Below are 24,811 nucleotides of genomic sequence, written 5' to 3'. Positions count from 1 at the left end.
TGTGTGAAAAGCTGCGAATGTCTGCAATTCTTTGGGCAATGGCAACAACGAGTATAGCAGTTTTTGGTTGTAAAATGGGAATGATGTGATAATTGTTTAAAATAATTATAGACTAAATAAATATTTGTCAATGAAATAGATACGCTCGATGGAGTTATAAATATGGTGCAATGAAATCGTGTGATTTTATATTGTGACAAAGATGGTTTTATTTAATGTAATGATTTTTTAGTAAGGAGGGTGTAAGACCCAATTAATAAGCTAAATAAGCTTCAGAGAGGATAATTTGGAATCGGGGCCGTTGGAGGCCCAGTAATTAGAGCTGTGGTGGGAGCTGAGTAGAAACGGACATTGTTTCTGTTCCTAGCGTTGGGACAACGATGGCTGGGTCTCCACTCAGCGGCACAGGTGTAACAAGTCCGAGTAGAACGGGACATGCTGTGTTATTGTTGTTAGAGGCACGGCAATCGGCGGTGTTATGACCAGAAGTACCATGGTGAGCGCAGTACATAGCACCAGAGGAAGAGGGTCCACGAACACGTCGTTGATGGCGGCCGGAATGATTCAAGTTAGTCCTGGGAGTGTTATAGGCGTACTTGAATGCAGCGCTACCCAAAGACATCGAAGTGGGACGGGCGTCGTCGTTGGCAGCATCGCGGTGAGCAAATTGATTGCTGAGGTCCCTTGTTAACGACAGCACATACGTAAGGTTACGTTTGGTATCTCTAAGGGCGGTTGCCAAGGCCAAAGTCACACGGTCAGCAAGTACCAGAGGAAGAGCAGAGATGAACCTGGTACAGAGGATAGCAGGATCCGTCAGACCTGACAGGCGGTGCAATCGTTGGAAGTGTTCGATAAAGGACTCGATTGATTCTTGTGGGTCCATACGTACCAAGAGGAGAGCATTGGCGTTGACCTCTTGTTCAGCATCTTGAGTGACACCATACTCCAAGGATAAGGCATCACGATAGTCTTCCCAAGGAAGGTTCTTCCTGTCCTGGATAGCCGATTGCATCCAATCTCTCATGGCGGTGGGTAAACAGATGATCAACAAACGAAGTCCATGTTGGTTCAGGTCCAACTGGTAAGCATGCAATACGTCTTCGAAACGATTCATACAAGCCTTAAAGCTAGGAAAGACCGGCTTAGTCGTATCGGTGACAGCTCCAGACCCTTGGAAGTGGGGCACATGGGATGGGACTTGACGATCGTCAGTATTCTCGACGGCAGCGGTAGGAGTAGAGACGATGGTTGTGGCATCGATGGGCTGGATCACCAACTTCAGAGCTTGGAGCTCGGTAATCGAGGCACGTAAGTCCTTTAATTCTTGTAGGTAGGTACCACTGGTAGGATAGCCCTCTTGGACTATGCCAGGCGAGATGGCATGGGTACGGCTGACGAGTAATTGGATATTCTTTCCAAGGTCAAAGGGTTCAGTGACAACAGGTGCTGTAGTCGTACAGTCCTCCATCTCCGTATCGTCTTTGTAAGAATTGACATGAGTTCATTCAGTAGCAGGTTTCTGAGCAGAAAAAGTCTGGTCCATAGCAGGAGTAAGAGCGGTAGTAGAAGCAGCAGAGTTAGTTGTGGACATGGTAAAAATTTAATGAAAAGATAGCTTAAAAGAATTCAAATAAAAAAATGAAATTTTCACGGTTAAATTATTTGAGACTAAAACGAGATATCTTTTTATTGAATGGAAAAGGGGATCCTTTTTATAAGAAAGATGGTAGACACTAATGGCTTATATTTCAGTGCTGGGTTGCTATTTTATGTCAAGCAAATTATAGGCTGGATATTTAGTGTGTATGTATCAATCTTGTCTGAAAATTAGAAATGTTAACTGATTGTGTAGTCCAGCAATATTAATTTGTTCATAAGTAAACGATTTTTTGATAGCAACTATTTGTCCATTTTAAGATTGATTAAGAAACATGTTTCAAGACTTCATTGGTTTATTAAACATATTCCTTACATAGATATCCGTTTTAAATAATAAACAAGCCGTACTTGGTCAATCAAATATGTCCTATCCCCGAACTAAGACCGGAAAAAGTTGAATCAAGTAAACCCCCTTCAATAATTATTTAAAAAACCCCTCAAATTGGAATGTCCCATCCAATACAACCCTTGCGTCACATTCATGTGTATATTTTTAATTTTCAAAAGTTAAAGCAAGACCTAATCTATGAGCATTTTCATTGAGACGACTGGTATCAACAGCAGCGCCAATATTGACCTTGACACCAGGACGAAGCAATTGGGTGTATGATACACCGACAACACCAAGGTTGGTAATCTTTCCCTTAACAAAGGCAGTTGGGTCCAAATGAAGTTTAGCACCGACTTCAAGCGCAACTGCATTGACGCCCTTGTTCGTCCAACTAGCTTTACCTGAAGCTTCCAAATTTTCAGAAACTCGATGATAATAAGAGGCAGCATATTGGTCTAAATTGTTTAAAGCGTGGATAGCAACAGCATAATCACGAGCAGAAAAACCAACAGTGGCATTATAGCGGCTCACCTACATAAATGCGTTTTTTTTTTCAATACTTCTTTTCGCAGCACAGCTTTTTATTATAAAAAACACTAACCTTCGCATCCTTGATACTGTATGCAACTTCGCCACCGACTAGGAAACCATCACGTCCAAAAACAGTGTTGACATTCAAATGGGTCTGAATGATATGTTTAAATTAAAAATCAATCCCTGCATGGAAATGGGATTCGCGTCTTACCTTGAAAAAATCAAGCGTAGCTACGGTATGAATATTAGGTTGCTTGTAAATAGCATTGACTTTGGCTGCCTTTTCATTGACAGAAGGTAGAAGAGAAGTTAAAAGTTCAACTTTAAGTCCCTCTACAATACGTCACAAACAAAAAGAGAGATTAATTAAAACCGTGCATTTTTAAAATGGGAAAAGGCTTACTAGCAAGGTTATTCTCAAGTTCAATCTTTCCATTTAAATGGTTAGAAGTGGTCCAAGCTTCAGTAAAAGCAAGGCCGTTCTTTCGATCAGTGTATTTTGTTTCCAAATCACCAACAATAATACCAGTCTTGTTATCACGTTGGCCGTTGACTTTAAATGTCTATAATGTTTAGGTGAGTTGGGAGATGATACATTTTTTTTTAAAAAAAAAAAGCTACTTACAACGCCGTTGGGTGCGGTAGTCTTTACTTCAAGTTTAACCCCTCCTACGGGATAATCTTTGGTTAAGATGTCCTTGGCAGGTTTGCCAACATCATTGAAAGCGACTGTTAAGAGTTGACTTTTAGTTTTTTGTTTTCATGATAAAAACACGAAAGCAAGTATCATATTTACCAGGTACAGACATAATATAATAAAAAGAGAGTTAAAGAAGAAAAGAGGGGGTGATTGCATTTCTCACAAGTATTGTTTGTTTATAAAGTCCCGGAGTTTATTTGAATCCTAAACATAACAAAAAAGCTTTTAATTATATGCGTGCAGCCACACATTATAACATCGGAGAATTTGCTCTCTTTCTCTTTTGTATATGCTTCAACCTCGTGCTCCTAGTTTTGGGATGGAGTAAATAAAGAGGCTGGCTGTACCTTGAACGCGTCCTATTGATCAAACATAGTTGATTTTCGGCACCATATCTTCTTCTGGCCTGTGTCACATTGTTTCATTTGTATATTTTTAAAACAAAACCTCCCGTGTCGAATCAAAGAGCGAGGTTTCTTATATTTATATTTGGAACTATCATGGGTATATCACTAATGCAAGAAAAAAATAAAACCCGAGGGCGCTAATGTTCCAATTTCTGGATTATTTACCCTAGAAAAAACGGTTCAAAGCCATGACTCTATAACTGTTGTTGATGTATATACATTATCACAAATGCACACTATTTTTTTTATCACTATATTTGTTTAATTGGTGCGAACCAAGCAGGGAGAATGCCCTTCCTCACACTAACAGGCCGTAGGAAGACACGCCAAAATGACTCTGATGTTCGGTTTATGCCGTAATACCCCTGTTCTGGCCAACTCTGGATCAGTAGATTCTACCATGCCCAACATAAATAGACAATTTATTCAATAGAACTCAAAATTACTTAAGTTCACTTAGGATAATTCAATCAAGCAGAAGGTTCATCAAAATAAACAGAAACTCGATCCTATGATTTATCTTATCGAGCCTGCAGTGTCACCCAAATAAATAAGACTTGTCTAGAAAAGCATGTGCAGTCTTCGGCTAGATGTTGAACTCTATTTCATATCGCTGTTGCCATGCGTGCACGCGTTCGTATTTGTCATGTAAAAGCTGTACCATAAGGTGACCCACTATCTATATACGTAACAGCTCTTAAAAAGTATGTCATATGAACAGTTATCACAAACATAAATAATGTCAAACATGATACTTTTAACTATTGACATATCAATATCCAAACATATACATTTGGGGGGAGGGGATCTATACATTCTAATTTATTTATAATACAAAGAAAATATGGCGTCTATTTCTTTAAACCAAATCTACGCCTACACTCTTAAGAGCGTTCACAGTCCAAACGGGGTACTTTGAAACATCTTTAAAGTAGCCCTTAAAGAATTGTTGTACGTAAGCAGGGAATTGATCTTTTTTGATGGCTTCTCTCATTTCTCTCATCAATCTTAACTGGAAATATACGTTATGGACAGATACAAGTCGACTGCCAACAGGATCCCTGGAGACAAGGTGGATATAAGATCTTGTATAGTCACGACATGTATCACATCCACAACCTTCTTCGATAGGACCAAAGTCGGTACTATATTTACCAGATTTTAAAGAAACAGTACCATGCATGGTAAGTGCGTTACCAAAACGCTATTGTAAAAGTTTAAAACCATGGTGTGTGGAGTAGAGAAAAGGTTTACTTACAGCAGTTCTAGTGGGATATACACAATCAAACATATCTACACCTAATGCGACACACACGACTAGATCTTCAGCATATCCAACACCCATACAATATACTGGTTTCGTTTTTGGTAATAAATCTGTACATAAAGTGACACTATATGTCAAAAAAAAAAATATTAGTTCACACGTCTTCTTACGACAATAACAGAGATACTTTACATTTTCCAGAACTCATCCTTCTCTTCACCACCAGATAAACCACCAACGGCGTAACCAGGTGTATCTCTTTTAACCATTTCCTGTATACATAATTTTCTTAATTCCGGATTTAATCCACCTTGAATAATAGCGAATAGATTTTGAGTCTCTGGTTTTTTATGGGCTCCAATGCAACGATCCAGCCAGCGGATGGATCGCCACATGGCTTCTTCTACACGTGGACCGGTGACTAATGAAGAGATCACGTCGTCCAACTGCATCATGATGTCGGATCCGATCGAGTTTTGCAAAGACATGCTGTGTTCGGGAGTCAACATCATGAGTGAGCCGTCATGAGGCGATTGGAACTGAACACCTTCCTCCGTGATCTCTGCTAACTTTAATAACGACACCATTTGAAATCCACCACTATCCTATTTGTTGAATTTCATACTGAGAAATCGTTTCTATCGCTTCGACCTTTTTCAAAGAATAGACTTACGGTCAATAAATTACCATGCCAGTTTTGAAATTCATGCGATCCACCTGCTTCATCCAAGATCTCTTGTCCTGGCTTCAAACCCTACGGTAAATAAGCTCCTCAGTCATTCATGCTATTCCAAGGAAATATATACTTTAAAAAAACTTACGAGGTGGTATGTATTGTTCAACATGATTTGACAGTTCATGTTCTCCAAAGCCTTTGGCGTGAATCCTTTCAAAGTACCTTGTGTACCAACAGGCATGAATACAGGCGTGTCTACAAGTCCATGAGGCAAGACCAACTTATTAACTCTTGCTTTGGTAACTGAACATCTAGCGATCGTTTCTAAAGTCAAAGCACTCTTCATTTTTTCCCTTAGGATTTACAATAAGAAGAAAAAAGTTTTTTACAGGATTTATTAAAATTGTTTGTACAATAGGAAATTTGAAAAGTGTGAATAGTCACCCGGCTAAAATCAGTTGCCGATTCTACCAGAATCCTTAACGTTGCCAGGCTGGTGAGAAAAGCTCTGGCGTTAGTTCTCGACGTACTTATGGAATTAATAAGATCCGTTTTGGAAAGGTGGGAGAGGAAAGTTTCGTTCGGAAACAAGTGAACTGAACTCAATTTATGCAATGTTTGTAGTCCCGTTTTGTCTCTATTGCAGATGGTAGAGCAAGTTAATTTTCTTCTTGGGTATTTGAGGTTGAGGTAGACAATCGCTTCTTTAACTCTTCCTAACTTTCTATCTGATGGTTAAGTATATCTAGTCTAGTCTTGTATTACACTATTTTCAGAAAATATTAGATCAAAATGTAAAAAAAAATTCGTTCACAAATAAAAAAATAATTCGTTCACAACGTAAAAAAAAATACGTTCATCTTCCGAAAAAAAAAAAAAAAATTGAGCTTACCACTTAAGTGTATCTATGGTTGACCTGCGATAACAGGCCTGGAAAATTCTAGTTGCGACGTTGACGAACATTTCTAATGTTTGCTTGTTCATTTTGGGCTCTTGCTCTTCTCCGTTGGTTCTGGGGAACCTCTCCACGTCGAAATCTTGGGGGAATGCCATTTCCAGCACGAAGTGATCGAACAATATCAACCATGTTCAAGCAAGCAGCCATATCACGATTCCATAGACGAGGAACAATCCTATTTGTGTTATTAGTCATGGCTCTACAATTTTGATTTGTACATCTGTCACAAGAACAACAAAAAAAATTATTAGATGAAGAAATTATTAACATGTAAAATCAACATACCTTAAGAGACCATGTCTGATTACACGAGGATTTGCTCTTCGTCTATGAGGGCGCGGGTTATCGACCATCCGAAACGTTTCAAGACTTCTACGTTCACAAACTGGGCAGCACTGACTTGTTCTAAATTCATCAATCAAGTACACCCTTTTACCAGCTTTTTGAAGCAACCGACGGAATCCAAGGCCTCGGACCGGCTCATGAAATCTTGCATTAGGAGAAGACCAGTTACCCATAACATAAACAGCTTCGACACCAAACTGTTCATCTAGTTTTGAAATAAGATCCTCGTTTCCTTGCTGTCTTCTAATGTAGGCAGATAGCCGCAATTTTCTGTGCAAGGGATGAGCAGTACGATGGTTGGTTCGGAAGTTGACATAGTGGTTTTGGATAATGCCTGTCATATTGGACCTGTTTTCAAGATACTGTTCAAATTCATCTCTATTCAAGGAATCATAATTAACCAAAAGCCTTTCAGCTGCTGCTACTCTAGCGGGTTTCACAGCTTCACGGATTCTACGGTATTTTTTGATCTTTTCAAACTTGTCTTGGTACTGTTTGGTAAATCGAAACTTGTTTGGATTGTTTGCGGTTGAGTTTTCATGCACACAGAATAGCAAATCTCTTCGTCCAGGATCAATTGTAACACATCTTCCAACAGTTTCTTGAGCAATCTCTTGTGAAATGTACTGAATTGATTCAACCACAACAGCAAAACGAGCAGTATATCTGCTTTCACGATCCATTCTTTTCTTGATCACAGTTACACCTACTCCATCCGTTTGAATAGTTCCTCTAAACTGGAGCTCGCCATTTTCTTGGTGTTTGAGTGCATCCGAGTTTAGGTTAATTACTTCACGCCAAAGTGCTATCTTATCTTGACGATTAGTCCACCGACGACCAAGAATATTTTGACAAAGAATTTTTGAATCGATGGTTGTGTAGCAAGGAATCCAAGAGCGGCGTAATGGGAAGCAATTAAACACAGGTAATTCTATATCAATAAATGATAAAGCCAGTTCGTAAAAAGCCCGCATATGTTCAACTGGTCTTGCTTTGGAATCCAAATAAATGCTATTCCCACGAAACCGGTAGTCAACGGGATAACTGGTAAGGACAGGGCGAAGAATTTCAAGAGCGTTATTGTAGATAGGGTCCCCGAACTGCTCTCCGTCCAATACAAAATCTTGAGGTAACCTTCTAGCTATAAGTTCCTTGAATCTTGTCGCCGGCTCAGTTATTTCTCTGTATACTTCAGATTTTATCAGTGCATCAATTAATCCTTCACGTCTTCTATAAGCAATTAATTCGGCTTTTCTTTGTCGAATACGAAGTAGATGATTAACAGCTTGTCTAAGATGACTTCCCAAACGCATCTGAACATTGTTGCTATAAGCTGTAAAGATCTTTGCTCCTTCGATTAAAGATGCTTGCTGACCATAACGAAAATCTGGTGGAACAAAACCAGTGACCTCCAAATAGTCATCAAGATAAGTGTCAATGAATGCACGAGTCGCCGCAGTTCTTCCGCCAGCCCTTCCTCGTGCATACCGAGTCAGTTTGAGCCAGACCTCTGCAAAAAAATCACGATTGATACATCGCCTGATATCAAAGTTCTCATCTTCTTGAATGGCACGCAAAAAAATGTACTTTGAGAGTGAGTATGCGTGTGTAGTGATGTTGTGGACTGTCACTACATATTCTTCGAGCCTTTCACGTCGCTCTGGGTCCCAACCAATACCATCAATAGAGGATTTAACAGATATAATACGATCGCCAGGAGCCAAAGAACTAGATGTGCTCATATTGCTTCCAGGTGTACCCGGCGTACCAGACAAGGATCTATCAGAGTCCATGCTGGTAAAAAAAAGGGCAGTTATTTGAAGTAAGAAGTTTGCTATAATAACATGTTAGATAAATGTCACTCATTTTTGGATTGGTTGTTACAATATTTACCTTTTACGTACAAAGTGTTATGAATTTGAGAATAAAGATAGTTATACGTAAAATGATAAAATAAAAATGGAGTAAGGATTGAGGTAAACTTTTTTACCGACTATTTATATAAGATTTCATTGTTCATTTCTGACTTTAAAATAATTCGTTGATGTTGTTATTGAAAAAAAAAAAGGGAGAAAAACAAAGAACAATGAAATTCGCATGAAGCAGTAATAAATACACTTTTTCTAGCTTTCATTTTATATATATATCTTTTGCAAGAAGGTAAATACCTCATATTCATTATAGAAAAATTCGGATTGCCCAGAAATTATACGAAAGCAAACGGAAAATAATTGTGTCATTCAAAGTAAAATCAAAATTGGTTGAAATACCCCTAATACATACAATGAAATAAAACTTTATTTCAAGTAAAAGTGTAAATGTCATGTACTTGTCTGAGCGTTTTTAGGTCTTTTGTTTTAGTTTGACAAAAAAAAAACAGGTTACCGTTTCAGGGTGTCAGGTAAGGAAATGAGTCTGGTACATCCATATATTTATCCACTTATACGTTTGTTACCAATAAGTGTGTCGTTCATGACGAGGTAGTGGCATTTAATTCACTCTTGGTAACGCAACACATCTAAAGGGGGGGGGGGGTTGCTACCCCTCGCTTCCCTTATGGGTGAATAACAACAATATCAAGTTTTTCTCGTTTGTGCGTATCAAAATAGGCCTAAAAAGAAGACAATAATTATTTGGTTTAAACCCAATCGTTCAATTTTCAAGAGCAAGCTCGAGCAGGTTAGTTAGTCTTTTGGATGAAGTGACATTAAATTAAAGTCATATTATACGCATACAATAGTGCACTTGTTCGGGTCCTTCAATATGATGAAAAATTGTTCTTCTACTTTTAGCAGTATACCCATTTAATGATAACAGATATATTTCTCTTTCGTTCATTTCGTTTGTAAACTATGCATGGAAAATTAATTAATTTTTAAGCGATTATTTATTCCGTCGCTGATTGAAGTTTTATTCTAAGCGTGCACGAAAAATTTATGAAAATAGTGTATATCTGTCATCAGTTTCCCGTCTTTTACTACGGATCAGGAACAATGTTATTGTTTTGTTATAATGACCGTAAACAATCAATAGCATGTAACATTATCTGTCAAAATAATGCGAAGGACCACTGAATATTCGTGGCGATAAGCTCCAATGTGTAACTTGTTGAAATTGCGCTTTTGTCTATGAGTAAATTATCATGGTACAATGAAGATAGAGGTACTGAAGGAACAGTTTGGTCTTGCCTCGGTCTTCTAAACAAAAGACTCTGAACAGAAATGACTGTTAAGGAAAGGGTATCACATCTTGTCATTATGTAAATTCCACAAAACTAAGAATGGATACTCTTGATAAGGCACAATAATAATGAAGAGTCATATCAAGAAAGACACTAGTTAAGCAGATCTACTGACATCTGGTTTTCCTACTCATCTTGATAATCTATTAGTGTTGAGGATTGCCAATCTTTAGATGAAGCATATGCTAAATATCTAAGAAAGATAGCATCAAAAGAAAGATAGCATCAAAAGAAAGATAGCATCAACAGAAAAAAGTAAGGACAAGTAGTATGACAAAGTTTGTTAAAACGTAATACAACGCGGTGAATTTAATTTTTTTTAGAGCTCCCTGAAAGCTTGGCGGGAGCAAAATAAGGTGCATTGTGTGTGATAAATTAAAAAAACGTACGTTCGTAGTGGCGAAAGAGTGGCACAATAGGATCAACATCCCCCACACGTGCAATTAAAAAAGGTTATTTTTTTGTTCAACCGTTGCATCCCAAGGGGGCCAATAGCTGTTACATATGCTGAAAACATCTGCTCACGGCACAAAAGATAGTTATCCCGGAGCTTTAATGAGAAACATGTGATCAATATATCCATTTGGTATTTCTTGGTAATTTTTTCTATTTTCCCTTTTTTTCTTCTTCTTCTTTTATTAAACATTTCCCTTTTTCATAATCCCCAATAATGTCTGTTAATATTGAACCTGCTGAGCAGTTAGAATTCCATGGTATGTAGTGCGTAAGAGTGAAAACAGAATGGCAAACTCATAATGTAACTAGGTCCCTTTACGCGTGTCTCCAAGGAGTCACTTCATGTAAAGAATCCCGGAACTGAACCCATAATCTTTAAAGTAAAGACAACCGCACCCAAACAATACTGTGTTCGACCTAACGCTGGACGTATTGAACCAAACTCTGAAATTGAAGTTCAAAGTAAAGCATCGATATTCATATAAATGACAATGTAATACATAATTAATCTATTTGACCACACATTTTATAGTTATTTTGCAACCTTTTAAAGAAGACCTTCCTCAAGACTACAAGTGTAAAGACAAGTTCCTTGTTCAAACGGCTCCTATTCATCAATCATTCGAACAACAAGATGTCACCAGCATGGTAACGTATAATTGACTAGTATGGAGAAGAGAAAGTGTGGGGTATTTATGATTACTTTTTAATAGTGGGGTCATGTTGAAAGCCTTGAGAAGGAGACAATGCGTCAGCACAAGATCAAGTGTGTATTTGTTGTACCAAACAAGGAGGAGGTATGTCATTATTATGAATGTATGTAGAACAAGAATCTCTAACACCCAAAAAAAGGAAAATATTGTATCTCCTATTCCTGAACCGGTTACAACAACCGATATTGCATCATCACCCTTAAATACATCATCCATTGACACAACACCCGTACCTGTCCCAGCACCAGCAGCACCAGCAGTACCAGCAGTATCTGTACCTTCTCCAGTCACTACAACCGCTCCACCCACAGCTCCCGTTCCTGCTCCCGTTGCTGCTCCAGTCACTGTAGCGGCTCCTATTGCTGCTCCTGTACAAGAAACACCTGTAACAGCAACCGCAACAGCTCCTACAATCGTCACACCTGAAACAAAGCATGTCCCTACTATCCGTAGTGTAGCTCCTACTGTCAGTCAAACTACTGTCAGCAAAGATCCCGTCCTTGTTCCAACCCCTAATAATAAGACTGTTTCAGAGCCAACAAAGAACACAAACGCTGAAGTTGAATTGAGGGCAGCTTTGGAAAAGATTGCAATTTTGGAACAACAGTTGGCTGAGGCACAAAAGGAAAGTGTGCGTGCTCGCACCAATGGTCGTAAATTAGCAGCTACAGTACAACCTTTGGATGCTGTGCACCAACATTTAGCCGCACTTGAGAAGCCTAGTCCCGTGGAGGGTTATCCACCTCAAGTGGTGATGGCTGTTGCTGCATTAGTCTTTATCTTTACCTATATTTTCTTTTAAATAAATAAGATTTGTTTATTATTATTATTATTATTATTATTATTTATTTACAGTACAGCATCAATGACACCACCGCCTAAACACCAATCTTGATCCCAAACAACGACTTGCTGGCCACGTGCAATTGCTCTGATAGGATGAGTGAAACGTAAGGCATATTGGCCATCGGGTGTTTGTGACAAAATCGCCTTTTCAGGTGACTGTCGATACCTCACTTGTGCATCCACTTGCACAGGCAGAGTAGGTATTTGATGATGGATCCAAGTCCAGTTTTTAGCAACCAAAGTATCTGAGAATAAAGCAGGGTGATTTGATCCAGCAACACATACTAATTTATTCTGGTCCAACAGCTTGTCCGCAACAAACCATTTATGAGAGCCATGACAAATTCTAGAAGCTTGACCGATGGTGTAACCATATAAACCTTCATGCTGGCCAATTACTTTACCAGAATCTAGATCTATGACGGGGCCTGGTGGTTGATCAATATATTCCTGTAAAAAGGAAGCAAACTTTCTTTTCTGTCCCACAAAGCATATTCCCATTGACTCCTTCTTCTTTGCTATATCAAGCAATCCGAAGTCTGTCGCTAATTGTTTAACTTTCACCTTCGATTCGATTTCACCCAAGGGAAACAAAGTTCGTCTAAGTGCTGCTTCAGGCACGGTGGATAAATAATACGATTGATCCTTATTTCTCTCTAATCCGCGCAGCAATTTACCATTGTTTGTTCTGCAATAATGACCAGTGGCAAACCATGTTCCCTCTGGTATCTTGTCTAACAATGATCCAAACTTGATAAAGCTGTTGCAGCCAATATCTGGGTTTGGTGTCACACCTTGAGCATAATCCGTCAGTGTCTTTTCAAACACATTGTTCCAATATTCCTTGACAAAGTCCACCTGAGAGCATTCTATATCCAGAATAGAACATACTTTTTGAACGTCCTCCCAATCGGCTTTACTTGTGCAATGTCCCACTTCGTCCAAACTGTCCCAATTGCGCATATAAACACCCTGGACCTTGTAGCCTTGTTGCTTTAACAAGGCCGCAGAAACACTCGAGTCAACTCCACCTGACATTGCTAAGACAACGCTGGGTTGTGTGGATAGTAACCGTTTCCATGGTTGTTTACTTTTGAAACAAGGTGTCAGGAATTTGCCATTGAACATGGTGTCAATGAGAAGAAAATAACAAAAAAAAAAAAGTTTGACATTTTTAGGTCTCCGGTTGTTTATTTTTAACTCGGAAAAACAAGTGATTTTAATTTAAGAAAATAAGGGGGGCAGGGAACACAGGAAATATCAAAATCAACTGATTTGTTCCTCCCCCCTTCAAACAGTTAAAAGGAGCCCTGATTTCTTTTGTTTATCTATAATCGTCATTTCGACCTACATGAGTGCTGAAACAAGAGGTGAGAGAGAAGAAGAAAAAAGTAAGATTGGTAGTTTAATATGACCATATAAAAATAAAGTCAGTGTGTTTAGCATCACCTGAGCCCTACTTTTTTTTTTTTTTTTTTTTTTTTTTTTGGCTATAAATTGATCTTACATTTCACCCTTTCTTCCTCTCTCTCTCTCTTTCTCGCTCCCACTTTCTCTTTCTTTGCTTTATAACATAATAACCAATAGAAAATGACACTTCATTTGAGAATTCCACCTTTTGAAGGTTTACTATTAACGCCAGAAAAATCAGTGCCTTCCAGTCCAACACTCTCACCCGCTGTAGTGACACACGCCAATGCAACCACTAAACATCTTCATACAAATGATCCTAGTGCAGTAGATTTTGTAGAATTAACTAGACTCTTACAAACCGTAGCATCATGTTCCAATCGAGCCAAAAAGACAATATCTGTCTCTACTTGCTCAACCGACAGTTCTCTGCATTACCCCAATACGCCTCCACAATTCGTCTTCAAAAAGCCTCTTTACAATCAATACTACCATCAGACTCATTTTCATCATGGCTCATTAACGCCCGTGCAAACAAATAATCATAATAGCCCCATCATCGATTTAAAGCGGTTCTTTATCATGCAGCCACCTGCTGCTGAAGAAGAACATTTAAACGGGTTTAAACAAAATATTTCAGGTCGCTATGGACAATGGGGTAACGAGGCATTTTGCGGCATATAATGTAAAATAAGGAGTGAAACTAACCAAAATATTCACATACGTAGGTAAATATATTGGCAAAGGAGCTGGTGGTTCTGTGCGACTCATTCATCAAAAAGGAAAAGTGTATGCAGTCAAACAGTTCCGTAAAAGAACAAAACATGAAACAGAAAAAGACTATGTCAAAAAAGTCACTGCCGAGTTCTGTATAGGCTCTACATTACATCATCCCAATATCATTGAAACGCTCGACCTATTCCAACAAGATGATAACTTTTATGAAATCATGGAGTATGCTCCCAACGATCTGTTTAATGTCGTCATGAGCGGTATGATGTCAAAAGAAGAAGTCGCTTGCTGTTGGCGCCAATTATTGAACGGCGTCAGCCATTTACATTCCATGGGTATTGCTCATCGAGATCTCAAGCTAGATAACTTGGTACTTGATCATTTGGGAATTCTCAAAATTATTGATTTCGGTTGCTCTACTGTCTTTCGCTATCCATGTGAAACGAGCATCAACATGACCAAAGGTACATAATAAACACATACACATACGCATACATATTTATTGATAGCAATTATCGTAGGCGTGTTCGGCTCAGATCCTTACATTGCACCAGAACAGTACACACAGACAGTCTACGACCCTCGTTTATCAGACATCTGGTCATGTGGCATCATCTTTGTCTGTATGACAATCAAGCGCTTTCCCTGGAGACTACCAAGAAATTCAGACGCTGCCTTTCGCGCATTCGCCACCGGTCAACAGAAATTTCGCCTCTTAAACCTCTTGCCACGTGAGTCCCGTTCGGTCATGACAAGCATCTTGGAAATTGACCCTACGCGTCGTTATAGCCTCCCAACCGTTATGAAAGACACTTGGATTCAGTCCATCGATGTCTGCTCCATAAATGAACCAGGCGCACGTCATGTTCACCATGTTTGGAAGATAGCAGAACAAAGGGGTAATTTAGTTGCCATGACAACCGAACCACCCGGCACTATAGCAGAAAAAGAGAAAAAACGTCAACAAAAGAAATTTTGATCAAAACCATAACTCACCCCCCACCCCATTATCATTCCTTTTGTATTTTAGTCACTCCCTCTTTTTTTTTTTTTGGGGCTTAAAAATAAAATCACCTTTTTTTTATTTTTTCCTTTTTCTCTTTGTTTCTTTGTTTAAATGCATTTAGTATGGCAACCATAGACACAGCTTATTATGTTCCAACATTTTTAGGATTATCCACCACATTGGGTATTTCGTGTGCCGTATCGGCTACTTGTATCATCGGTTTCGAAATTTGTAAACGTTGTGATTCTATGAAGAATTTATTTTCGCCACGTACACTATTGCAAACGTAAGATTTGCACACACCTCTTTTTTTTTTTGACAACAGCACCAACATCCAAATTCAAATTTCTGTAGTGACCCTGTTCCTAAACAAGCACGTCATCTCTTTTCCTGGGTGACATCTGTATTTTATTTAGATGAACAAGACTACGTAAAAAAAGTAGGCTTAGACGCAACAATGCATATTCGCTTTTTACGCATGGTCGTTCATTTTTTGACGTTATTGTCTCTGGTAGTATGTCCAATTCTTTTGGGCTTGCATTGGACTAGTGCTACTGAGTCATTAGATCATGCTGATATAGCAGACGAATTTACATCTTTAGCTAAAAACGAATCCTCCGTGTCCGAAGTATCCGTGGATCATTTTAGGTCAAACTCGACCCTTTATTACCTCTCTATTGCCAATATTCCCAACAAAAACCCCGTGGTGTGGGTGCATGTGTTTTTTATTTTTACCATCTCACTAGTATGGTTATGGCTTTTGTTTGTGAACCACATTCACCATATTGACTTGTTACAGCAACAACCAGAGGCGAACCGGTTACATCAACGCTCTGTTTTGATCACACATGTGCCACCCAATCTTCGAAACACAACAAGTCTACAACAACACTTTGATAGGGCTCAAATAGGCACAGTGCAACATGTCACGCTTGTCTCAAACACCGCTATCAAACTAGTTGAAACCATCCTTAAGAAAAGGCGTAAACATATTGATAAATTGGAAATCATGTTGATTGGAATGGTCTCAAACGGAATCGCCGTCGATTGGTATTCCTTCATTTCACAAATAAAACAAAAGCCCGGTGTTGACAAAATAAAAATCCTCTTGCAGGAATTGGAGGCCATGGATAAGGAAATAGTTCGTCTAAGAGATGTCAATAGGTCGCCTGAATATTACATGCCCACGGGCACTGCCTTTGTCACCTTCAAGCAAGTCGCATCAATTGTTTTATTTATTTATTCGTCCTAACTTCTTCCCCTTTTCTTTTTTTATAGCTCTGCTTATTCGGCGCAGATATGTGCTCAAATTGTCACTTCGTGGAAACCAGGTGTATTTGATACAAGAATGGCTCCCGAGCCTAGAGACATCCTATGGCGCAGTCTTTTACGACGAGGAAGAAAAGACCGCATCAATGGAAAGTTCAGACAATGGATTGTGTTTGCTGCAGTATGGTCTCTTACCATATTTTGGCTGTTCCCAATTAGTTTTATATTGGGTCTAACCTCAATTCAATCCTTATCGCAACACCTGGTGTTCTTGCAGTACTTCTTGAATACCTCTTTCCTGATTCGTTCGTTTATCCAGAACATTTTACCTACATTGTTGGTCACCTTGTTTATGAGTTTCTTGCCCTGGATCTTATTAGGTAACAGACTCATATTTTAATCTACCTATACAAACAAACATACAAACCTAATTTGGTTCATTTGCAGAAATTTCTAAACAACAGGATTTTGTGTCGTATTCTGAATTAGAAGATGCAGTGTTGGGAAGATATTATCATTTCGCGATATTCAATGTATTGATTGTATTTCTATTGGGCACTACTTTCCTTACAACCATGTTGGATGTACTTTACGAACCCACCATGTTGATTCAATTATTAGCCAATGCCCTACCGCAAGGAGCAAACTTTTTCCTAAATTACATTTTATTTAATTCCTCTACGCATGCTATGGAATTAATCCAACTGGGGTCACAAATATTTGGACATTTGCTATTTACATTACCCTGTATCAGTAAGACCCCACGCATGCGAATGAAAAATACAACTCCCTGGTCTTTTCCCTACTACTATTACTATCCAAACCATATACTCGTGCTAGTCATTACCGTCACCTACTCTGTGATTCAGCCTTTGATCCTAATATTCGCTCTCTTTTATTTTGCCTTTGCACTCATCGTATACCGACACCAATACATGTACAGTTATATACGTCGATACGAAACGGGCGGATCACGTCATTACCGAAAGATGACAAGGTATACATCGGATGGATTATTAATATTTCAATTTACGATGGTGGGTTTACTTTATCTTAAAGGCGTGATTCCGGCTGCAACTGCGATTTTACCTCTCATCATATTCACCATTTGGTTCAAGGTGAAATTAAACAGTCTATTCCAACGTCGATCCAAACACCCTTATATCGGCAGATTCGATACAGTTCATGGCAATTTAAAACAGACCGATCAAATTCACCTATCTTATTGGAGGCATCTGGATGATATCTGGAAGTTTTCCTACATCAAGAATTGGTGGGCGGCAGGTAGGTATGCTCAACACAGCTCCAACAATCAATCCACCATGCATTTATCTACATTACAACACCATATTCGGTCTTGCCAATCGGACATTACCACGGTTCAAAACACAGAGGATGATCTGTATCCTTCGGTTGCATCCAGTATTATGATGGTCGACGAGAAAGAGGAATGTGACTTAACAACGTATCCAGATGATTCAAAGTCCGTTCATGAGACCTACGAACATCCTGCTTTGACAGAGCCTCTCGTGACCGACCTGATCTTGCCACGTAATTGCAACTTGCGTTATTGGAACATGAAGGAGTGCGTTTTACTACCATTAGAGATGGTAAGAAGCGCTGTTTTAGATAACAAGCAGGACAGTATCATCTAGAATTATGTGAGATTTGTTTTTTAATATTTAGTAAAAACTTGTAAAATATCAATCCCCATAAATTTGATTGGTTGTTTGTCGCTTTCTGCACCTTGTTTTTATGCTATAATAGATTATTATTTTTCTACCAAAGTAGAGCACAATATTATATATTTCTCCAAATACTTTTGCCTTAAAAGGGATATATTTTACAATATTTATAAGTGTAGACTAGGGACATTAGTTGTTCAAAGTCTTACTTATATCAGCTTAGAATATTACGTTAATATTCTCTTAATAGACTTGGTGAGGTTCTTCACTATAACCATATGATACAGCAAGTAGTCATTCTTTATTAGGATCAATACCGCAAATGGTTATCCCGTTTACCCTCTTTGGTAGTGACTTCACCCAAGCAAAGTGATATCATAGTTCTGTTCAGATTAGTGAACGTTTACTTCTTGTCAACACTTTTGAACTGCTAGATTGTCATAAACAGTATTACTATTTTCAACATAAATATAAAGAGGTAAATGCTTTTGAACAATTAGGATTTATTAGATAGAGATGGGTTTAAACAGTATTTTGCACACAGGTGTAATATAACAACCATTATTAAAAACCATTATGCTTTTCATATCTTGCACAAAAAACGGCGTCTAATTGTTTATTTTAGAGAACAACAAGAAAGCGAGAACCCAATTACAAAACCGAATGAACAGTCGGTGTCGATGTTGTTTATGTCATGGGTGGCTGGTCTGCTCCAAATACAAGGTCCAGTGACTCATCCAATGCCTTAGATTTTGTCGGTTGCTTTAGAAAAATGTTCGAAGGTTATACTTGCTTGCGGAATTTAGGACATGTCAGTATTGTCATGTCTGTTAACGCAGAAACATTTTGTAACGTCTCAGATAAATTGTTCCAGGCCTTTTATCGCAACTAAATCATGGATGCACTTGAGTGGTAAGTTCGATTTTTCTTTTTTACATTTTGAAACAATGATTTTCGAAGATCGCTTATTCAGGAAGATAAAGCACAAGAACAACTTTTGCCCTTTTATTTTTCAACAAAGGCCAGTATATGTCACAATGAGATGCTTCATTTGCTTATTTAAGCATTTAATTTGCGCATTCTATTCATACATAGAGATCTTGGAACATAAAGCACACATGTTGGTTAAATTTACTTACGTTATAAGAATTTGCCTTGTCATAACAATTTCTGTAACTGTATGATGTTTTAATAGATTTTGGTGGTTTTCTTGCATAGATATGTTACACATAATTCGTGGCATTCACGGTAGTCCTAAACAAAAAATCAATACTCAACCTTACTCTGATATCAAAAGCACTTAGACTTTTCAAATTCTATCTCCAGGAGCACGAGTTTGTGAACCATTCGAAATGTTGCTATCCGGACATGTTGATCCCAAAAAGTTCTGGAGGACGTGAACTGGCCCAATTAAATTTACACAAATTGCTATTTTACAAGTATTTGAAATCGCGCAAATTGGTACCGTGAGCAACTGTAAAATCCATGTGTTTCTAAATTCAGTCAGAAGGCACTAGATTTTAATTGGTTTGGGCTCTCTTTATAAAAAGCTCTTCAGCCCTGTTTCTTCTATTTTTTTTTTCCTTTTCTTGTTCTTGTCATCACTTCACAAAAAACAAATACATCATGGATAAAGTTAGAGAGGTAAATGAATATAAAGGTGACATGCGGAGATGAGCTCCTTACAAAAAAGTAAAATAGAGACTCGCCAGTTTACGTGCTGAAGCAGAGGCACAAAACGCACTTGCCGAAGAATATGAAGCCAAAATCAAGCAACTTGAATTAGAACATACTTCCAAGGACCATGAACTTTTATCTATCCAAATCCGTGCAAAGAACTTGGAAGACCAATTGGATAAGACCGAGGACAAATTGCAAACCACCTCTGCCAAGTAAGTAGTTTTTCATCTCTTCCCTTCCCTTATGATGAACGTTGTACTTATTCAAACTAGCTACAACGAGGCTGATTTAAAGGCTGAGAATGCTGAACGTCAAGTTCAAATGCTCGAACAAGAGTTGATTGATAAGGAGCAACATTATGAGGAACTTCTTGAAAAGTATAACGGTGCCAAATCCGAGTTGGATGAGTTAGCACGTCAATTTGATGAGTTGTAAATTAATAAATAAATAAATAACATAGTTTTTCTCTTGATCACACACGTTGTGATTTACCACATTTTTGTTTGTTTCCGTGTCTTATGTCTGTGCTGAAATACCTCTTTTCGGTTTTAATCTCGTGTCTTTTTTTTTTTTTTTTTTTTTTCTTGATGACCCGGTTTAAGTACCAAGCCCCTAACACACACGCAAACATATATCATTTGTCAATCGACAACATTTTCTTTTGTGTTCATAATGGTACCCATTTTCCCCCTCCCAAAACTGGGTGTCTTTCTAGATTCAGAACCCTGGAATTCGTATTTGATCTTGCTCTTTCTACTGCGCATCCTTATTTTCCAAAAACAGAAAACTTTCAGACAACAAAAAAAAAACACAACTGTGCCTCTTGGCTCAGCGCTTATTAAAAGGGAGCGGCGTTTTAATATCCAATTATCGTCTTCCTTTTTTAGTTACATACAGTGTGATACTAAAGAATTGTATGTCAAGTTTGAGCTATCTGTTGAAGAGAGACCTGTATGATTTATTAAGGATCCATAAATCATTATCGTTTAAAAAAATAAAAACCCTTTTCAAAACTGTCTAGGTATAATATTTTGGTTTACTAGATACAGATATGGCAACCATCTGAAATTTTACTATGATAATATCAATTTAGAATCCACTTGTTTATCTAAACAATTCACTCACCTATATTCAAAAGGATTAGTTAGATATAGAGTAACATCTTTACTAATCTTAGATTTTTAAAAAACTAGAGTAACATTTGAAATCATACACTGACTGCTGTTAAAAGAAGAAGCCATTGTAACGATATTATTTAACTTTCCGTCTCTTATTTTCGCAAAATTATATATACGCATATATTAATGCAAGGCGTTAAATCTGCACATTTCAATAAAAAATCCGTATAATTGAACAGTGTTGTAAATTATTCTTATCATTTTCCCAAATGTATCTTTTTTTACATTTTTAAATGCACAATAATTCTCAACTCGTTTAAAGTTACCAATCATTGTTGCTCTTCAAAGTTTTTTATGTAGCAAAAGAAAAAAAAAAGTATAGTCGACAGACGGCAAGATTATTTATGTTATTGGTAACAGGCTTGCATCATAATTTGATCATTGAGAATGAGTAACATCATGATGCGGTTCTGGAATTTTTATTAAAGACGAATTAATTTTTACTACCAAACCATCCGCCGCCGCTTGGTTTTTTACTATCATCTCCACCTCTCTCAGGAATTTCAAGCTTACAGATGCGATGTTTTTTATCGATCGATTTATCCACTACGAGATGAACGCGTCCACCATCCAGGACCTCATCGTTTTCATTCGCTTTAGCGATCAGATTGACTACTTTCCTTTCCACCTCATACTTGATACTACGAGCACCATAACGAATGTTATACCCATCTGCTAGCACATCTACCACTTCGGGTTCCCAGGTCATGGTAATGCCATGTCTGGTTCTTGCCTTTTCAGCCCATCGGGAGAGTTCTCTCGAAGTGATTTCACGTAACTCCTCCTCGCTAAACGGTAAAAAGAAGAGGACTTCGTTGATACGACCCAAGAACTCATCACGACGGAAATGCTCATAAAGAATAGGGTAGATGACGTGTTGAATAAACTGACGGGAAAGAGAGATCTGTCGGTTAATCTTTTTATCTTGATCAGCGTCTGCTTTTGGTTCAATGACAGTGGCAGTTCCTGTGGTTTGTGCATCGGAAGAAACAGAGGCTTCGAGACGTAAAAGCTCAGCTTCATCGGCGATTTCATGTTGGGCTAAATTGGAAGTCATGACAAAGATGGCGTCTTTACATTCGACCGTAGTTCCTTTACCGTCTGTGATACGACCTTCATCAAATAATTGTAACATGATTGTCAAAACATCAGGATGCGCTTTTTCTACTTCGTCCAATAGGACAACTGCATTGGGACCTATTGTATGCATGGGAAATGTCAGTGACTGAATTAAAAAGAAAAAAAAAATCGATACCCCGCTTACATTCTTTCAATTTTTCTGTCAATTGTCCACCTTCATCATATCCCTAACATTTTTTTTTGTTTTCATTATACAGTCCCTTGTATTTACGTTACTAAACTTACAACATAACCGGGCGGAGAGCCAATAAATCGTGATACATCATGCTTATGCTGAAATTCACTCATATCGATTCTGATAAATCCTTTATCTAATTGTTTACCATGAAGATGCTGAGCCAAAGCTAAGAAAGTTTAAATTAGCTAAAAACGATTTCCTAATTTTCTAAAAGACTTGTACCTTTTGCAAGCTCGGTTTTTCCGACACCAGATGAACCACAAAACAAGAATACCAAGGGATGTTCTTCGTCATGCCAGCCGTTTTGCTTACGTCTAATAGCACTTGCTAGAGCATGGATAGGACCTAGTTGACCTACAATACGGGCTTTTAAAGAGTCCTCTAAAGGATGCTTTTTACGGTATTCCTTTTCTTTTAATAATTGGGCCTTGCGTATACGTTCATCATGCTCTGCTTTATCTTTTGGGAATGAACTTTCCTTGTCTAAAACACACTGGTTAAAAAAAGTGAACAACCCCAAGCGTACATGACGCATATCTTACCATGTAACAATTTCTCTATTTCAGTGTTTTGTTCACCAGTAAACCTCTCTACATAGTATAAATATTCTCGAGGTGTCAATCCATGTGAGTTGCGCACGAGAGGATCAGCCAAGTGATTTAACAACATTTTGACAATGGTTGGGTTACAGATAATGACTGCATAATGAAGTGCTGTGTACTCTCTATAATCGCGATAAGGTAATAAATCTTCAGAGAAATCGACTTGGCGCACATTGGCGGCTTGATGTGATCGTGGATAATACTGATCTTCAAGGTTGGGATCTAAAGATTATGATGATAAACAAACATGCAGTAAATCATACTCAAAGCATGCTAAAAAAATTACCAGCTCCTTTTTCTAAAAGGAATTTAACCATGGGTTCATTGTCTTGGATTACCGCTACTTGCTATTTTAAAGAATATGTCAGCTCGTATGTATTATCCCTATAGAATATGCATACCAATGGTGTCCAACCATAACGATGGTACACGTTTGGGCTAAAATTTGGATCATCTGCTAATCTATTATGATAAACGCTTGTGGTGAGATACATTCTTATACACTGCATAAGGGTTGCTTACTTTTTTAAAGCTTTAAAGTCGTTTTGAACAATGGCTTGACAAATAGCGTCACCCAAGGCTACAAAATAGATTTTTAATTGAAGGATAAAGTTGTCAATGATTATTTCAGCTTACGATCGTTTGTTTCAAGCGCAAGCACATTATTTGTAGCTGAACTGTAGGCCAAACCTACAGTAGCAATTAAGGCTGTTGTGCGCCATACAGTTGAGAATGTGTTGGCCTTTTGTTGAGTGTTGAAAACGATAGAAGCAGGGGCGAATTTTTTAACAGTTGTTACAAGACGTGTATTGTTGAACTGTATGGAACGCGCTCTTGCTATAGACCGTAACTGGATTTTGGACAATCTAAACATTAATGTTCTAATAATCAATAACAAAAAGGCGTAAAAACAACAAATGCATGATTTTTATCGACGACAGGGCATCGGTCGGAGTTTGCTAAGAACATAACTGATGGAACCTTTTTGTTTTTTCAGGCTTTGAACTATCATAAATGCCACCCTTTTATAGATAGATGAAAGAGGGATTTGCCTTTGATAAGAAACAAACAAGACTGATAATATATAGCTACTACTTTTATTATTATTATTTTCTGTGTTTAACATCCGTTTCTCTACGGTTCTTCGTCAGATCGCTTCGCGGAGGAAGCCCTTCATAGTCCGAAAATGACTTTGTGTATGATGGTGCTTGATGGTTGAGCCAAAGATAAACGTCCAGCAATATTTTCCATCCTGTTATTTGCCATTTGCACTTTTAAGCGTTTGGACTGTGTAATCATGAAATGTTTCCATTTAAACAAAAAGCTTCATTTGGCAAATATCGGATGGTAAGAATATAGGGGTGAGCTGGAAAGCGAGGTAAGCATCACCATTTTTTTTTTGAAGACTGTATATGTAACCAGCGTCCCCTAATCATACGATAATTTAAGTAAATAGCAAACATGGATTTCCGTCATATCCATCGCAAGTAATTGCTCATCATCACCAAGATCTATCTGAAGCTAGTTTAATAGGGCACAGTTTGACCTGATGTTTTATGATTGTTGTGTTAGTCTTTGGTCATCAGTCATCATTGACCTCCATTCGTTAATTGAAAGCCCCATTGATGTGTTATGGACTTTGATGATCATATCAATTTTACTGCCAAAGAATCCACCAGTTTCATGATTTTTTGACGCCTCTATGGCTTCAGAAATAACTTCTCCATAACAGGAAGAGTATATAGCATATTAGTATAAAAAATATGTGCGCATTGCTATCTTCTTACTCTTCCAT

General features: G+C 38.1%; 9 protein-coding genes across 9 annotated transcripts; 3 read left to right on the top strand and 6 right to left on the bottom strand.

Annotated features, from left to right (window-relative positions):
* Positions 1 to 316: 316 nt before the first annotated feature.
* On the bottom strand, positions 317 to 1,471 carry EV154DRAFT_428871 (uncharacterized protein; the record flags this gene model as incomplete). Its single annotated transcript, XM_051596439.1, has 1 exon — positions 317 to 1,471. The coding sequence occupies one exon, from the start codon at positions 1,469 to 1,471 to the stop codon at positions 317 to 319; it is 1,155 nt and encodes a 384-aa protein (XP_051453016.1).
* Positions 1,472 to 1,854: 383 nt separating this feature from the next.
* EV154DRAFT_523933 (eukaryotic porin/Tom40) lies at positions 1,855 to 3,366 on the bottom strand. Its single transcript, XM_051603155.1, has 7 exons — positions 3,324 to 3,366; positions 3,153 to 3,256; positions 2,931 to 3,090; positions 2,739 to 2,860; positions 2,595 to 2,678; positions 1,976 to 2,524; positions 1,855 to 1,902 (listed from the first exon to the last, which is right to left on the bottom strand). Exons 1-6 carry the CDS (start codon positions 3,334 to 3,336, stop codon positions 2,156 to 2,158), a joined length of 852 nt encoding a protein of 283 aa, XP_051453015.1. The 5' UTR covers positions 3,337 to 3,366; the 3' UTR covers positions 1,855 to 1,902; positions 1,976 to 2,155.
* A 1,065-nt stretch (positions 3,367 to 4,431) lies between these two features.
* Positions 4,432 to 5,954, bottom strand: EV154DRAFT_523931 (queuine tRNA-ribosyltransferase). The gene is made up of 5 exons (XM_051603154.1): positions 5,723 to 5,954; positions 5,575 to 5,655; positions 5,094 to 5,506; positions 4,893 to 5,028; positions 4,432 to 4,838 (listed from the first exon to the last, which is right to left on the bottom strand). Exons 1-5 carry the CDS (start codon positions 5,921 to 5,923, stop codon positions 4,494 to 4,496), a joined length of 1,176 nt encoding a protein of 391 aa, XP_051453014.1. The 5' UTR covers positions 5,924 to 5,954; the 3' UTR covers positions 4,432 to 4,493.
* Positions 5,955 to 6,517: 563 nt separating this feature from the next.
* On the bottom strand, positions 6,518 to 8,673 carry EV154DRAFT_568470 (uncharacterized protein; the record flags this gene model as incomplete). Its single annotated transcript, XM_051606077.1, has 2 exons — positions 6,518 to 6,734; positions 6,821 to 8,673. 2 exons carry the CDS (start codon positions 8,671 to 8,673, stop codon positions 6,518 to 6,520), a joined length of 2,070 nt encoding a protein of 689 aa, XP_051453013.1.
* A 1,985-nt stretch (positions 8,674 to 10,658) lies between these two features.
* Positions 10,659 to 12,122, top strand: EV154DRAFT_523925 (PapD-like protein). The gene is made up of 5 exons (XM_051603153.1): positions 10,659 to 10,834; positions 10,887 to 11,039; positions 11,110 to 11,225; positions 11,291 to 11,374; positions 11,430 to 12,122. Exons 1-5 carry the CDS (start codon positions 10,792 to 10,794, stop codon positions 12,090 to 12,092), a joined length of 1,059 nt encoding a protein of 352 aa, XP_051453012.1. The 5' UTR covers positions 10,659 to 10,791; the 3' UTR covers positions 12,093 to 12,122.
* EV154DRAFT_523923 (tRNA methyl transferase) lies at positions 12,082 to 13,297 on the bottom strand. Its single transcript, XM_051603152.1, has one exon. The coding sequence runs from the start codon at positions 13,262 to 13,264 to the stop codon at positions 12,140 to 12,142; it is 1,125 nt and encodes a 374-aa protein (XP_051453011.1). The 5' UTR covers positions 13,265 to 13,297; the 3' UTR covers positions 12,082 to 12,139.
* Positions 13,298 to 13,641: 344 nt separating this feature from the next.
* Positions 13,642 to 15,362, top strand: EV154DRAFT_523922 (kinase-like domain-containing protein). Its single transcript, XM_051603151.1, has 3 exons — positions 13,642 to 14,204; positions 14,275 to 14,742; positions 14,800 to 15,362. The coding sequence occupies exons 1-3, from the start codon at positions 13,727 to 13,729 to the stop codon at positions 15,255 to 15,257; spliced, it is 1,404 nt and encodes a 467-aa protein (XP_051453010.1). The 5' UTR covers positions 13,642 to 13,726; the 3' UTR covers positions 15,258 to 15,362.
* On the top strand, positions 15,354 to 20,414 carry EV154DRAFT_471685 (uncharacterized protein). Its single transcript, XM_051597880.1, has 6 exons — positions 15,354 to 15,570; positions 15,639 to 16,496; positions 16,563 to 16,933; positions 17,001 to 18,040; positions 19,940 to 20,130; positions 20,191 to 20,414. The coding sequence occupies exons 1-6, from the start codon at positions 15,407 to 15,409 to the stop codon at positions 20,351 to 20,353; spliced, it is 2,787 nt and encodes a 928-aa protein (XP_051453009.1). The 5' UTR covers positions 15,354 to 15,406; the 3' UTR covers positions 20,354 to 20,414.
* Positions 20,415 to 21,437: 1,023 nt separating this feature from the next.
* Positions 21,438 to 23,907, bottom strand: EV154DRAFT_523912 (P-loop containing nucleoside triphosphate hydrolase protein). Its single transcript, XM_051603150.1, has 9 exons — positions 23,653 to 23,907; positions 23,539 to 23,596; positions 23,418 to 23,478; positions 23,303 to 23,363; positions 22,957 to 23,238; positions 22,637 to 22,897; positions 22,462 to 22,580; positions 22,361 to 22,403; positions 21,438 to 22,293 (listed from the first exon to the last, which is right to left on the bottom strand). The coding sequence occupies exons 1-9, from the start codon at positions 23,888 to 23,890 to the stop codon at positions 21,530 to 21,532; spliced, it is 1,887 nt and encodes a 628-aa protein (XP_051453008.1). The 5' UTR covers positions 23,891 to 23,907; the 3' UTR covers positions 21,438 to 21,529.
* Between the last annotated feature and the right edge of the window lie 904 nt (positions 23,908 to 24,811).

The sequence above is a fragment of the Mucor mucedo genome (genome assembly GCF_025094135.1).
Source record: "Mucor mucedo strain NRRL 3635 chromosome Unknown EV154scaffold_126, whole genome shotgun sequence".
In the NCBI taxonomy this organism is placed as follows: domain Eukaryota; kingdom Fungi; phylum Mucoromycota; class Mucoromycetes; order Mucorales; family Mucoraceae; genus Mucor; species Mucor mucedo.
Note: the sequence above shows the minus strand (reverse complement) of the source record. Positions and strands in the feature narration are given on the sequence as shown.

Bases quoted from the DNA above. Each gene is read 5' to 3' on its own strand.
- EV154DRAFT_523933 (XM_051603155.1), bottom strand. The intron at 3,091-3,152 runs GTAAGTAGCTTT...TAAACATTATAG, and splicing joins CTACCGCACCCAACGGCGTT to ACATTTAAAGTCAACGGCCA. The intron at 2,679-2,738 runs GTAAGACGCGAA...CATATCATTCAG, and splicing joins CTACGCTTGATTTTTTCAAG to ACCCATTTGAATGTCAACAC.
- EV154DRAFT_523931 (XM_051603154.1), bottom strand. From the start codon at position 5,923: ATGAAGAGTGCTTTGACTTTAGAAACGATCGCTAGATGTTCAGTTACC. The intron at 5,656-5,722 runs GTAAGTTTTTTT...TATTTACCGTAG, and splicing joins TGAACAATACATACCACCTC to GGTTTGAAGCCAGGACAAGA. The intron at 4,839-4,892 runs GTAAGTAAACCT...CTTTTACAATAG, and splicing joins TATATCCCACTAGAACTGCT to CGTTTTGGTAACGCACTTAC.
- EV154DRAFT_523925 (XM_051603153.1), top strand. From the start codon at position 10,792: ATGTCTGTTAATATTGAACCTGCTGAGCAGTTAGAATTCCATG. The intron at 11,040-11,109 runs GTAAAGCATCGA...CACATTTTATAG, and splicing joins CTCTGAAATTGAAGTTCAAA to TTATTTTGCAACCTTTTAAA. The intron at 11,226-11,290 runs GTAACGTATAAT...ACTTTTTAATAG, and splicing joins AACAAGATGTCACCAGCATG to TGGGGTCATGTTGAAAGCCT.
- EV154DRAFT_523923 (XM_051603152.1), bottom strand. From the start codon at position 13,264: ATGTTCAATGGCAAATTCCTGACACCTTGTTTCAAAAGTAAACAACCA.
- EV154DRAFT_523922 (XM_051603151.1), top strand. From the start codon at position 13,727: ATGACACTTCATTTGAGAATTCCACCTTTTGAAGGTTTACTATTAACG. The intron at 14,205-14,274 runs GTAACGAGGCAT...TCACATACGTAG, and splicing joins AGGTCGCTATGGACAATGGG to GTAAATATATTGGCAAAGGA. The intron at 14,743-14,799 runs GTACATAATAAA...CAATTATCGTAG, and splicing joins GAGCATCAACATGACCAAAG to GCGTGTTCGGCTCAGATCCT.
- EV154DRAFT_471685 (XM_051597880.1), top strand. From the start codon at position 15,407: ATGGCAACCATAGACACAGCTTATTATGTTCCAACATTTTTAGGATTA. The intron at 16,497-16,562 runs GCAAGTCGCATC...CTTTTTTTATAG, and splicing joins ACTGCCTTTGTCACCTTCAA to CTCTGCTTATTCGGCGCAGA. The intron at 18,041-19,939 runs GTTCATGAGACC...AAAGTAAAATAG, and splicing joins ATCCAGATGATTCAAAGTCC to AGACTCGCCAGTTTACGTGC.
- EV154DRAFT_523912 (XM_051603150.1), bottom strand. From the start codon at position 23,890: ATGTTTAGATTGTCCAAAATCCAGTTACGGTCTATAGCAAGAGCGCGT. The intron at 23,239-23,302 runs GTAATTTTTTTA...CATAATCTTTAG, and splicing joins CCTTTTAGAAAAAGGAGCTG to ATCCCAACCTTGAAGATCAG. The intron at 22,404-22,461 runs GTAAGTTTAGTA...AAAAAATGTTAG, and splicing joins GCTCTCCGCCCGGTTATGTT to GGATATGATGAAGGTGGACA.